Here is a 12,977-nt window from a genome sequence, read left to right as displayed (position 1 = left end):
GCTCTCAAATGTGCCATCCGAGGCAGAGTGTGTCCGCCACGTTCGGCACACGCGATAGCTCGCTGCTCTCTGATTGGTTGAATCGTTTTTTGGACATAGCTCGGTAAGTAATTGTCCGATTAATATGAAACCTTGAAAAGGCACATCCTCGGGTCCCCAGCAATATACCTGGCAAGTTTAAAGTATATCGGACCCGTGGTTGTCGAGAAACAGCGGTCACAGACAAACAAACGTACAAACGTACAAACAAACAAACACACAGAGATTACTGGAATTATAGATAGATGGCACGGCATTCATTCGCGGATTTTCATCGACATTCGCGGATTATTGTTGACATCCGCGGGAATCGACTGTCTAGATTTCGCCCTCATTATCGACATCACTGCCTTTGTCTATTTGTGACCATAGAGCTTTAATCTCAGTCTGCAAAGACTTGAGTACCACGCGGATGCCTCCTAGTTTGGAGGTGATGTGTTGGTATAATTGATGCACATGATGTCAGCATCATGTCATTGGGTTAGTATGCTTCCTCAGTTAAATATATATATATATTTTTTGTTCACATTTTTTCCGTTCAGATTTTTTTGTTACATTTTTTAATTACACTTTCTTTTTACTTTTGTTCAGATTTTTAGTTACACTTTTTTCCTATGCACATGTTATATACCATTGAATTAAGTCCTTAAAGACGCTTTTAATTGTCCCCCGTTCCAAAAAGCCTCATGACCACTCATCACAACCTCGCCTTGACTACCCAGGTACCTCATCGTTACCTCCTTCATCACAGTCCGACCTCCTTCACAAACCCACATCACTGTGCCCATTACTGGATAAGTCTGAGGGGAACCGAGGATACCCCCCCTCTTAGTAGACCCGAAACCCGGGGCCGTAACAATATGTATGTTGTGAACCATGGTGTCTGCATGCATTTGTTTGTGTGTCTCCCCTTTATGGCTGCCACTTCCCGCTCTGCGTTTGAAATGCCGCACATGCTGGAAAAGCTCAACATGCACTTATGAGTAGATATATTACAAATCGTCATGGTGTAACACACATTCTATAATAGCTATATTTTGCCCTCTTTTTAGACAAATGAAACCTCTGCTACCCGATGTTGCACCACCATTTTGGGGATAGGTACTTTGTTGCTTTTCCCATCACTGGGGATCAGGTACTTTCTTTATAAATAAATAACTTATCATGGTTAAAAGTATCCTTTGATAAGTAAGATGATGCCCTGAGTGCAAGAAAACAGAGAATGATGGAATATCTTAAGTACGGTAAGAGTGTTTCGCCGAACTGGGGCAGTGTGAGCAGCAGGAACCAGGGATGGAGCAGTTGGCTGGGCAGGAAAGGTCTTGGCATGAAATGACACCTCCCTGTAAGAACCCACAATAAAGATCGGGAATGTCGGTATATACAGGTACTTGCAAGCACACAAGCACCCTTTTCATCCTCCTCATTCCCAACATTCCCACACCACCCAAAACCCCCAACATACCTTGCAGATACATTTTCTACAGTTAGTCGAGTTGAAAGGAGATCCTTCTGGGTAAAAGGATTCCTCAATCCAGCAGCCAGGAGGACCAATGTATGAGGAGGTTGGCATTGCAGGGGATAAGTGCATCGAAGGGGCAAAGACAGCAGAGGGGATCCGATGGGTAGGATGGGGCTGAAGGGAGGGGGCGATGAGGGGGGTTGAGGAAGCTGGTTGTACAAGTGAAGCAAAATAAAGCCCTGAGAATGAGATGGAAGGTGTGTATCAACACAAATGGATGGTTACAAATCGTTAAAAATTAGGTTGGAGGAATTCCATATTACATCCTCCGTCACCCTTCACCGGCAAAGGGCATTGTAATAATTTCTACTATTCATGCAAACATGAGTCGCTTATCAATCCGCACCGCATTCTCTCAGCCAATCAGAATTGTGTGCATGTGTTCCTGCCATCTGCCATCTTCAACCCTCCATGAGCCTTGATGTGGCTGGCTCACCCTGACAAGAAGTGCGGTGTGGTAGGCAGGGACAAATAGAACCTCGACCGCTGGGCAACTGTGAGGTGCACGGTCTGAGGCAGCGTGGGCCGCATGGCATCAATTCTGAAACAGCAATGCACCGCCACTACTGGTTATACACCTCACAAACTAATCCCTTCACCAATTCATTCAACCCACTCAACCATTCATTTACTCACTCAACCACCTCCAACAGCTAACCAACCACCAGGCAACTATCAGGGACGCCTCTTCACGGTGGTTGTACCCTCAACGCAAGTCCCATTGTTATTTGCTCTCCAGATTCACCGAACAGTCCCCATGGACTGGCCATCTTGTCTCTTATCTTCTCTTTTAGTTTTTTATTTTTTATTTCTCTGTCTCTGTCTCTCTCTCTGTCTCTGTCCCTCTCTCTCTGTCTCTGTCTCTCTCTCTCTCGGCCCTGATTTTGTGATGGTGTGGCCTGTGGGGAATCTCTGAGTCACTCCTGGAAGATCGATCAGCTGTCTCTGTGCAGTGGGCTTGTTAAAGAGAACTGTCCGGGGCTATACAACAATAACAACAACAACAACAACAACAAACTACCAGCCTCGGCAGGGTAATGGTGAGAGCATCTGCCCCGAGTCTGAGAGGTCGGTGGTTCGAAATCCAGCCGAATCATACCAAAGACTAACAATGGTATGTGCTGCTTCCTTGCTTGACGCTCAGCACAAATAAATGGCCAAGCATGGACAAACAACCATAAGTTGGTAATAATAGTGCAGGCTTTGATCAGGCTAATGACCTCCTCCTGCATCGAAGTTCCTTGAAAAGAACTCACAGTAAAGAGGGACAGGATAGCCGGAGGGTGCAGGGGGTAGGGGGAGGGGGAGAATCAGGGGGCGGGGGCGGGGGGCGGGGGGGAGGAGCAGGAAAGCCAACGGGCCGGGGGCAGAGGGTTGCAGGTGAGGCTGAGGGGGAGGGGGGGGGCAGGAGAGCCGGCGTGCGGGGGCGGAGGACTGCAGGAGAGACGACGGTCCAGGGGAGGGGCAGGAGAGCCGGCGGGCAGGGCGGAGGGTTGCAGCAGAGCCGGCGTGCGGGGGCGGAGGATTACAGAAGAGACGACGGTCCAGGGGAGGGGCAGGAGAGCCGGCGGTCTGGGGGGGGGGGGGCAGGAAAGCCGGCGTGCGGGGGCGGAGGATTGCAGGAGAGACGACGGTCCGGAGGGGCAGGAGAGCCGGCGGAGGGTTGCAGGAGAGACGACGGTCCAGGGGAGGGGCAGGAGAGCCGGCGGGCGGGGTGGAGGGTTGCAGCAGAGCCGGCGTGCGGGGGCGGAGGATTACAGAAGAGACGACGGTCCAGGGGAGGGGCAGGAGAGCCGGCGGTCCAGGGGGGGGGGCAGGAAAGCCGGCGTGCGGGGGCGGAGGATTGCAGGAGAGACGACGGTCCGGAGGGGCAGGAGAGCCGGCGGAGGGTTGCAGGAGAGACGACGGTCCAGGGGAGGGGCAGGAGAGCCGGCGTGTGGGGGCGGAGGATTGCAGGAGAGACGACGGTCCAGGGGAGGGGCAGGAGAGCCGGCGGGCGGGGGCGGAGGATTGCAGGAGAGACGACAGTCCAGGGGGGGGGGGGCAGGAAAGCCAGCGTGCGGGGGTGGAGGATTGCAGGAGAGACGACGGTCCGGAGTGGCAGGAGAGCCGGCGGGCAGGGGCGGAGGGTTGCAGGAGAGACGACGGTCCATGGGGGGGGCAGGAAAGCCAGCGTGCGGGGGCGGAGGATTGCAGGAGAGACGACGGTCCGGAGGGGCAGGAGAGCCGGCGGGCGGGGGTGGAGGGTTGCAGGAGACACGACGATCCCGGGGGGCAGGAAAGCCAGCGGGCAGGGGCGGGGGATTGCAGGAAAGACGACAGTCCAGGGGGGGGGGGCAGGGGAGCCGGCGGGCGGGGGCGGAGGATTGCAGCAGAGACCACAGTCCGGGTGGGGGGCCGGAGAGCCGGTGGGCGGGGGCGGAGGATTGCAGCAGAGATGACGATCCGGGGGGGGTGGGGGGTGGACAGGAGAGCCGGCGGGTAGGGGCGGAGGATTGCAGGAGAAACGACGGGTCCGGGCGGGGGGGGGGGGCAGGAGAGCCAGCGGGCGGGGGCGGAGGGTTGCAGCAGAGACGACAGTGGGGGCAGGGGAGCCGGCGTGCGGGGGCGGAGGATTGCAGGAGACACGACGGTCCAGGGGAGGGGCAGGAGAGCCGGCGGGCAGGGGCAGAGGATTGCAGGAGAGACGACAGTCCGGGGGGGGAGCAGGGGAGCCGGTGTGCGGGGGCGGAGGATTGCAGGAGAGACGACGGTCCAGGGGATGGGCAGGAGAGCCGGCAGGCAGGGGCGGAGGATTGCAGGAGAGACGACGGTCCGGGAGGGGGCAGGAGAGCCGGCGGGCGGGGGCGGAGGATTGCAGGAGAGACCACGGTCCAGGGGGGGCAGGAGAGCCGGGGGGCGGAGGATTGCAGGAAAGCCGACGGGCTGGCAGGGGGATCAGGAGGACGTCCAGTACACCCCAATGGGCCTTCACAAAATTATCCAAAAAAGGCATCACGCCACCTCCAAAGCATGGTCCAAGTTGGAGGGAAGGGGGGAGGTTAGGGCCACTATCTGCAGAAAATGTTTGAACAAACTCCCCCCCCCCCCCACCCCCCAGAGAATACTAAAGCAGACTCCTCCCTTTATCCAAAACACGGAAACGTGAGGTGGGAGGGGGAAGGAATGGGTGACGTCGAGGCCACACCCACCTGAATATAATTTAGAATTGAATTAGGCAATATAATCATTAGCCATGGTCACAAAAGAAAAAACAAGTGGCCTATGTTCTACAGGAGGTCCAAGTTGGTCTGTGTGTCAAGTTTAGTGTCAATTGGTCCAGTAGTTTTGGCGTGATTGGTGTTTCACACACAGACACAGACGTACAGAAAATGACTTTTATTTATAAGATTATTATTATAACTACGATTATACTGCAATGTTTAATGGTGCATGTATTGTTTGTTTGTACAATTTCTTTTTCAGAGGTATGTTTATTCAACAGGAGGCAACATTACCTGTGAGTGGTGAGTTTAACCTGCCAGTACCTGTCCCTATTAAAATTGTCTTGTCTATGTGTCCCGTCTCTGTTGCAACTACATTGGCTGGAACTATTTTGCAACTCTTCCCCTACCCCACCCCACAAACTCACCAAGGCAGCGAACACCCCCTGGTGCTGGGAGGAGCTGGTAACCAGGAGGACAGACCCTGGCAGCTGGTCTACAACCACCCACATTGCACCTGACTTCACAGCCATACAACCCACAGCCTAAGAACAGAGAAGAGGAGGAAATTGAGGTACATGAAGAGGTATCAAAGGAAAAAGTAGAACTGCACTCGGTTCAGCGCATACCTCCATCAGGCTGAACAGTTCACGTTTTGTATCCCAGGTATAGGGCAGATCAGCATCCAGACCTCAAAATCGAATCGCCATGTTCTTGTCACCTCCTCAAATCATCCACCTCGTTTTCTCATAATCCAACCTCAGATCAAATTCCCAGATCTTCACCAAAATTGAATCAATTCTTCCTTGTTACACACCTTGTTAAATTGAATTAAATATTCCTTGTTACACACCTTGTTAAAATGAATCAATTCTTCCTTGTTAAACACCTTGTTAAATTGAATAAATTCTTCCTTGTTACACACACCTTGTTAAATTGAATCAATTCTTCCTTGTTAAACACCTTTTTTAATTGAATCAATTCTTCCTTGTTAAACACCTTGTTAAATTGAATCAATTCTTCCTTGTTGAACACCTTGTTAATTTGAATCAATTCTTCCTTGTTACACACCTTGTTAAATTGAATCAATTCTTCCTTGTTAAACACCTTGTTAAATTGAATCAATTATTCCTTGTTAAACACCTTGTTAAATTGAATCAATTCTTCCTTGTTAAATTGAATCAATTCTTCCTTGTTACACACCTTGTTAAATTGAATCAATTCTTCCTTGTTAAATTGAATCAATTCTTCCTTGTTACACACCTTGTTAAATTGAATCAATTCTTCCTTGTTACACACCTTGTTAAATTGAATCAATTCTTCCTTGTTACACACCTTGTTAAATTGAATCAATTCTTCCTTGTTACACACCTTGTTAAATTGAATCAATTCTTCCTTGTTAAACACCTTGTTAAATTGAATCAATTCTTCCTTGTGACACACCTTGTTAAATTGAATCAATTATTCCTTGTTACACACCTTGTTAAACTGAATCAATTCTTCCTCGTTACACACCTTGTTAAATTGAATCAATTCTTCCTTGTTACACACCTTTTTTAATTGAATCAATTCTTCCTTGTTAAACACCTTGTTAAATTGAATCAATTCTTCCTTGTTAAATTGAATCAATTCTTCCTTGTTAAACACCTTGTTAAATTGAATCAATTCTTCCTTGTTACACACACCCTGTAAAATTGAATCAATTCTTCCTTGTTACACACCTTGTTAAATTGAATCAATTCTTCCTTGTTACACACCTTGTTAAATTGAATCAATTCTTCCTTGTTAAACACCTTGTTAATTTGAATCAATTCTTCCTTGTTACACACCTTGTTAAATTGAATCAATTCTTCCTTGTTAAACACCTTGTTAAATTGAATCAATTCTTCCTTGTTGAACACCTTGTTAAATTGAATCAATTCTTCCTTGTTACACACACCTTGTTAAATTGAATCAATTATTCCTTGTTACAAACACCTTGTTGAATTGAATCAATTGTTCCTTGTTGCACACACCTTGTTAAATTGAATCAATTCTTCCTTGTTACATACACCTTGTTAAATTGAATCAATTCTTCCTTGTTAAACACCTTGTTAAATTGAATCAATTATTCCTTGTTAAACACCTTGTTAAATTGAATCAATTCTTCCTTGTTAAACACATTGTTAATTTGAATCAATTCTTCCTTGTTACACACCTTGTTAAATTGAATCAATTCTTCCTTGTTAAATTGAATCAATTCTTCCTTGTTAAACACCTTGTTAAATTGAATCAATTCTTCTTTGTTACACACCTTGTTAAATTGAATCAATTCTTCCTTGTTAAACACCTTGTTAAATTCAAATCAATTCTTCCTTGTTAAATTGAATCAATTCTTCCTTGTTAAACACCTTGTTAAATTGAATCAATTCTTCCTTGTTAAACACCTTGTTAAATTGAATCAATTCTTCCTTGCTCTCCACCAAGTTTCATCCGAATCTGTTCACAACTTTTTGAGATATCCTGCTATATATCATTTTTAGCCCGATCTCTCAAAGGTGAAGAATCACTTTTTAAAAATTAAATAATTCTCATATCCGAATCCATATTCAGATTTTCGCCAAAATCGAATCTATTTGTCCTTGTCGGACACCCAAGCTGTCCACCAAGTTTCATCCAAATCCGTTTGAGATATCCTGCTCACAGACAACTTTTTTGAGACATGCTGTTCACAGACAGAGGTAAAAACACAACATCCGTCCATCTTTAGTGGTGGAGATAAACAAGTTGGGATCGGTGTTACCTTGTAATAATGTGTTATGGGAACGAAGCTTACAAAAACACGGGAACTCACCATAATTACCATATACTGTACCACAGCATTTACTATAATGTGCCATAGTCAATAATTATTGACTATAATAGTGCCTATAATTACTATAATTGTGCCTATAATTACTATTATTATTATAATTACTATATAATTGTGCCTATAACTTACCTATAGTGCCTATAATTACTATAATTACTATTATTGACTATAATTACTATAATGTGCCTTTAATTAATTATAATTAAAGCTTTTTTTCTTTTAGGTTCTTTTAAAAGGACTTTGGCTTTGCTTGTTTTTAGCCTCAGAGGGTATTAGAATGAGTTACCACATATGTGGTTTCATTTAACCACCTGAAGACAAAACTCCATACAGATTTCCCACACAAGTATACCATAGTGAAATGAAATTTGGTAAACTTTAGTGCTTGACAAAAACTTTACACGAGTAAACGCTAGTAAACTTTCACAAGTTTGAATGACTTAACGGATTGTTTTATGATGAAAACATCACAAGCATAAAGCTGAATTGCGAATGTACAAGATAAAAACAAGTGTTAATCATAACACCAAAAACATATGAACATAATCACAACAACACAATAACATCGATATATAATGGAGAAATCTATAAATGTCGAGCCTCAAACAGCATATTTTATGATGTAATAAATAAACAGAGTTTATCCCTTTTGTTTGTGTTCATATTAGAACAGAATAAAACCAGAACAACACTCGGTAGAGAGCACACCTCCACCTGGCTGAACAGTTTACGTCTTGTGTCCACTGATAGGTCACATCTGGATTTGGACCTGAACCAAAATCGAATTGGCTTGTTCTTATCGTTTACCCAACTCAACCCCCAAGTTTTGTCATAAGTCGTCCACAACTTTTTCAAATATCATGTTAGTTATCGTTTTTAGCCCAATGACTCAATGGGTGAAGAATAACTTGTACATTTTAAAAATTGTGAACGAGGTGGGTTTGAGATGGGTAATGGTGAACGAGGTGGTTGTGAGATGGGTAATGGTGAACGAGGTGGGTTTGAGATGGGTAATGGTGAACGAGGTGGGTTTGAGATGGGTAATGGTGAACGAGGTGGGTTTGAGATGGATAATGGTGAACGAGGTGGGTTTGAGATGGGTAATGGTGAACGAGGTGGGTTTGAGATGGATAATGGTGAACGAGGTGGGTTTGAGATGGATAATGATGAATGAGGTGGTTGTGAGATGGGTAATGGTGAACGAGGTGGGTTTGAGATGGGTAATGGTGAACGAGGTGGGTTTGAAATGGGTAATGGTGAACGAGGTGGGTTTGAGATGGATAATGGTGAACGAGGTGGGTTTGAGATGGATAATGGTGAACGAGGTGGGTTTGTGATGGATAATGGTGAACGAGGTGGGTTTGAGATGGGTAATGGTGAACGAGGTGGGTTTGAGATGGGTAATGGTGAACGAGGTGGGTTTGAGATGGGTAATGGTGAACGAGGTGGGTTTGAGATGGGTAATGGTGAACGAGGTGGGTTTGAGATGGGTAATGGTGAACGAGGTGGGTTTGAGATGGGTAATGGTGAACGAGGTGGGTTTGAGATGGATAATGGTGAACGAGGTGGGTTTGAGATGGGTAATGGTGAACGAGGTGGGTTTGAGATGGGTAATGGTGAACGAGGTGGGTTTGAGATGGGTAATGGTGAACGAGGTGGGTTTGAGATGGGTAATGGTGAACGAGGTGGTTGTGATTATTATAATATAATGCAAAAATATGATAATGCAGAAAGATCTTAACCATAGTCAGTAAATGAAAAGATGAAGTGGATATCACATTGTAACTAATTTAATTTGAGGTGTGCAGAGTTATGAGGTTTACCTCCATGTGTTGTGCTGCTTACCTGAATCAATGTCGTTTGGAAATCTGAATGCAAGCTTCCCATATCTTTGCACCCTAACAGGCACATGGTGTCAACGCAAGAGGGTCACAAGGATATCAGAAGGAAACATTACAAGGTTGCATTGGGTCACAAGCACATCAGAAGGTTACATTGGGTCACAAGCACATCAGAAGGTTTACATTGGGTCACAAGCACATCAGAAGGTTACATTGGGTCACAAGGACATCAGAAGGGAACATGGGGTCACAAGGACGTCAGAAGGTTACATTGGGTCACAAGGACATCAGAAGGTTACATTGCGTCACAAGCACATCAGAAGGAAACATTGGGTCACAAGGACACCAGAAGGGTATATCATGTTAAAGACACCAGAAGGGTATATCAGGTCACAAAGACACTAGATGGGTATATCGGGTCACAAAGACACCAGAAGGGTATATCGGGTTACAAGGACCCCAGAAGGGTATATCGGGTCACAAGACACCAGAAGGGTATATCGGGTCACAAAGACACCAGAAGGGTATATCGGGTCACAAAGACACCAGAAGCATATATCGGGTCACAAAGACACCAGAAGGGTATATCGGGTCACAAGGATACCAGAAGCATATATCGGGTCACAAGGACACCAGAAGGGTATATCGGGTCACAGGGACACCAGAAGGGTATATCGGGTCACAAAGACACCAGAAGGGTATATCGGGTCACAAGGACACCAGAAGCATATATCGGGTCACAAGGACACCAGAAGGGTATATCGGGTCACAGGGACACCACAAGGGTATATCGGGTCACAAGGATACCAGAAGCATATATCGGGTCACAAGGACACCAGAAGCATATATCGGGTCACAAGGACACCAGAAGGGTATATCGGGTCACAAGGATACCAGAAGCATATATCGGGTCACAAGGACACCAGAAGGGTATATCGGGTCACAAGGACACCAGAAGGGTATATCGGGTCACAGGGACACCACAAGGGTATATCGGGTCACAGGGACACCACAAGGGTATATCGGGTCACAAGGATACCAGAAGGGTATATCGGGTCACAAGGACACCAGAAGGGTATATCGGGTCACAGGGACACCACAAGGGTATATCGGGTCACAGGGACACCACAAGGGTATATCGGGTCACAAGGACACCAGAAGGGTATATCGGGTCACAAGGATACCAGAAGCATATATCGGGTCACAAGGACACCAGAAGCATATATCGGGTCACAAGGACACCAGAAGGGTATATCGGGTCACAGGGACACCACAAGGGTATATCGGGTCACAAGGATACCAGAAGCATATATCGGGTCACAAGGACACCAGAAGGGTATATCGGGTCACAAGGATACCAGAAGGGGACAATTTATATGCTTCACTGATATCAGAACAGCTCATACTTTTCTAGCAGATGGGACTAGTCTAACAGCGAATGGACTTCTCAGCTTGAAACAGGTTTGCAGGTTTACAGTATACTCAATAATTTAGTAAAAGTTCTAGGTTTGCTTGCACCTTTTTGGTTTGCTTACAGTGTATTTTGTTGAGCTGAGAGGTCCATGTGGCTGCCATTTGTGTCCATTTGGCTTATATATATATATATATATATACATTCACGTTTCGTTGGAGTTTGTAACATCGACAATGTGCAAGGTTATTTAAAAGTTAATGACGTGCTCAATGTGTTTCATACGACATTGAGACGACTCCATCTGAATATCAGACACAGAGAGAGTGAGACATCGACATTGTCCAGGATGAACATCAACAAAAAGAACCCCTTCAAGATGTCCTCACGGCACCAATGATTTATTACCTTTACACCTTCAGCCTAAAAATCAATTCTGCCATCCTGCCAATTGTAAATAAAAGAATTCCCTGCACTTATCAGATTATCTTCACTTGTGGAATATTGTAATAATGTTTATTATATAATAAACAAGGCTAATGTACACCATGCACACAATGTATTACCAAGGTACTCGTCCTATATATCCCACATGTGACATGCATGACTTGCTTATCTAGATGTTATCACCGACTGCTTCCTCCAGGATTTGTTACCTGTGCAGGCGTCTATGGAGCACAAGTTCTTGGCTCCATGCAGAGACCGACGTCCCTATTGACAGCATCACCAGCAGGTACAGGGTGCGGACGGACATGATGGTGGGGGACAGACAGAGCGCAAGAGAGTTGGGACGACGCATGGTCTCGAGAAGCAACAAAACAGAAGTGGAAAAGGAAGACTGGAACAGACAGAAAACCTGAAGTGTTTCAACCGGGAGAGAGCAGAGGGGGAGAGAGAGAGAGAGAGAGAGAGAGAGAGAGAGAGAGAGAGAGAGAGAGAGAGAGAGAGAGGGAGAGAGAGAGAGAGAGAGGGGGGGGGGGGGGGAGAACCGGCATAATTGTCGAGGTCACAACCCAAGGGAGATGGAGAAATTAGAGAATGAATTCCATGTGCTTCGCACAACGAGAGGGAAAGAGAGAATGCAAGTTAGAAAAGGACAAAGATTGATGTTTGCTGTAGTGAGAAAACATTCTTCACTGATCGGGGGGGAAAAAAAGCCATAAAACTCAGTGACGAGGGCCAGAAAGAGGGATCGAAGTGCTGAGAATGGTTTTTTGGAGGTGAAAATGCGTGTACTTATTGTACGCCTTCCCAAGAAGAGGACAGGAATTTACACCGACACCAAGAGCCAGGTACCCACAGGAGCTTCCATGAATGCAACGATTGCAACACACGTGGCACCTATGGGAGGAAAACCGAGCAGTTCCAAGGAAATACGACCTTTCTGCAAAACATCCGGAAGCTACTGGGAAATTAGAAACACTTATCATGAGGCAGAATCAGCAAGGCCAGAAAAAAAAGACAATAATTAACAAAACCACGTTAACTTTATGAATGAATCATGTGGTTTCATGGGAAAAAAATGACCAAATCAATGCTTTTAATGAGCTTGCCCAATGAGAAACCCAAATCATGTTACCTGATTATGAAATTACAACATTTAACAGCGGAGATAAAGCTGCTTCAAGTATCACTTCATGTGCAACTTCACTTCCAAAACACGAGTGTTTGTATAGTAGATCGCCTTTGGAGCTGCGATCCAGGCCCAATCCTGAACTTTAACCCTTCGAACTGTGACCTCGTGATTCATGCATTTCCACTCTTGCCTCCACATCGACAGGATTGCTCGAAGTTATCATAATCTCACTTTGTAAATGTAAAAAACAACAGGTATTGTGACACTGGCGACATCACGAAGAAAGTTTTTAAAGTAAGCGAGGACCATTACGCTATCTTTAGCACTCAAGAGAGACTTGTGCAAGAGTGATGTTTGCAACATTAAGTGCATTTCTCTTCTTCTTGGCAATAACCAAATTTTACCATTCCATCTATTTCAAAGTATTACCCGACTCGACCCTGAAAGGCGGTTTTGAGATTTTAAAAAGAGAGCTTGAAATACACATAGTATTATGGATTACATAAAGGCTCCTTCGTTCACCGCTGTTATGTC

At 45.6% G+C, this 12,977-nt stretch overlaps 1 protein-coding gene across 1 annotated transcript in view; it reads left to right on the top strand.

The window, feature by feature from the left end:
- Positions 1-5,756, top strand: part of LOC137427982 (ATP-sensitive inward rectifier potassium channel 11-like) — a 54,108-nt gene extending 48,352 nt beyond the window's left edge. Inside the window, exons 5-7 of the mRNA XM_078777551.1 lie at positions 1,092-1,174; positions 5,027-5,067; positions 5,201-5,756. Coding sequence (XP_078633677.1) covers positions 1,092-1,174; positions 5,027-5,067; positions 5,201-5,313 — 237 coding nt within the window. The 3' untranslated portion in view covers positions 5,314-5,756. The remainder of the gene's footprint in view (positions 1-1,091; positions 1,175-5,026; positions 5,068-5,200) is intronic.
- The last annotated feature ends 7,221 nt before the right edge of the window (positions 5,757-12,977 follow it).

Source organism: Myxine glutinosa, chromosome 5 (genome assembly GCF_964187855.1).
Source record: "Myxine glutinosa chromosome 5, kmMyxGlut1.1, whole genome shotgun sequence".
NCBI lineage: Eukaryota > Metazoa > Chordata > Myxini > Myxiniformes > Myxinidae > Myxine > Myxine glutinosa.
This window is presented reverse-complemented; position numbering and strand designations above follow the sequence as displayed.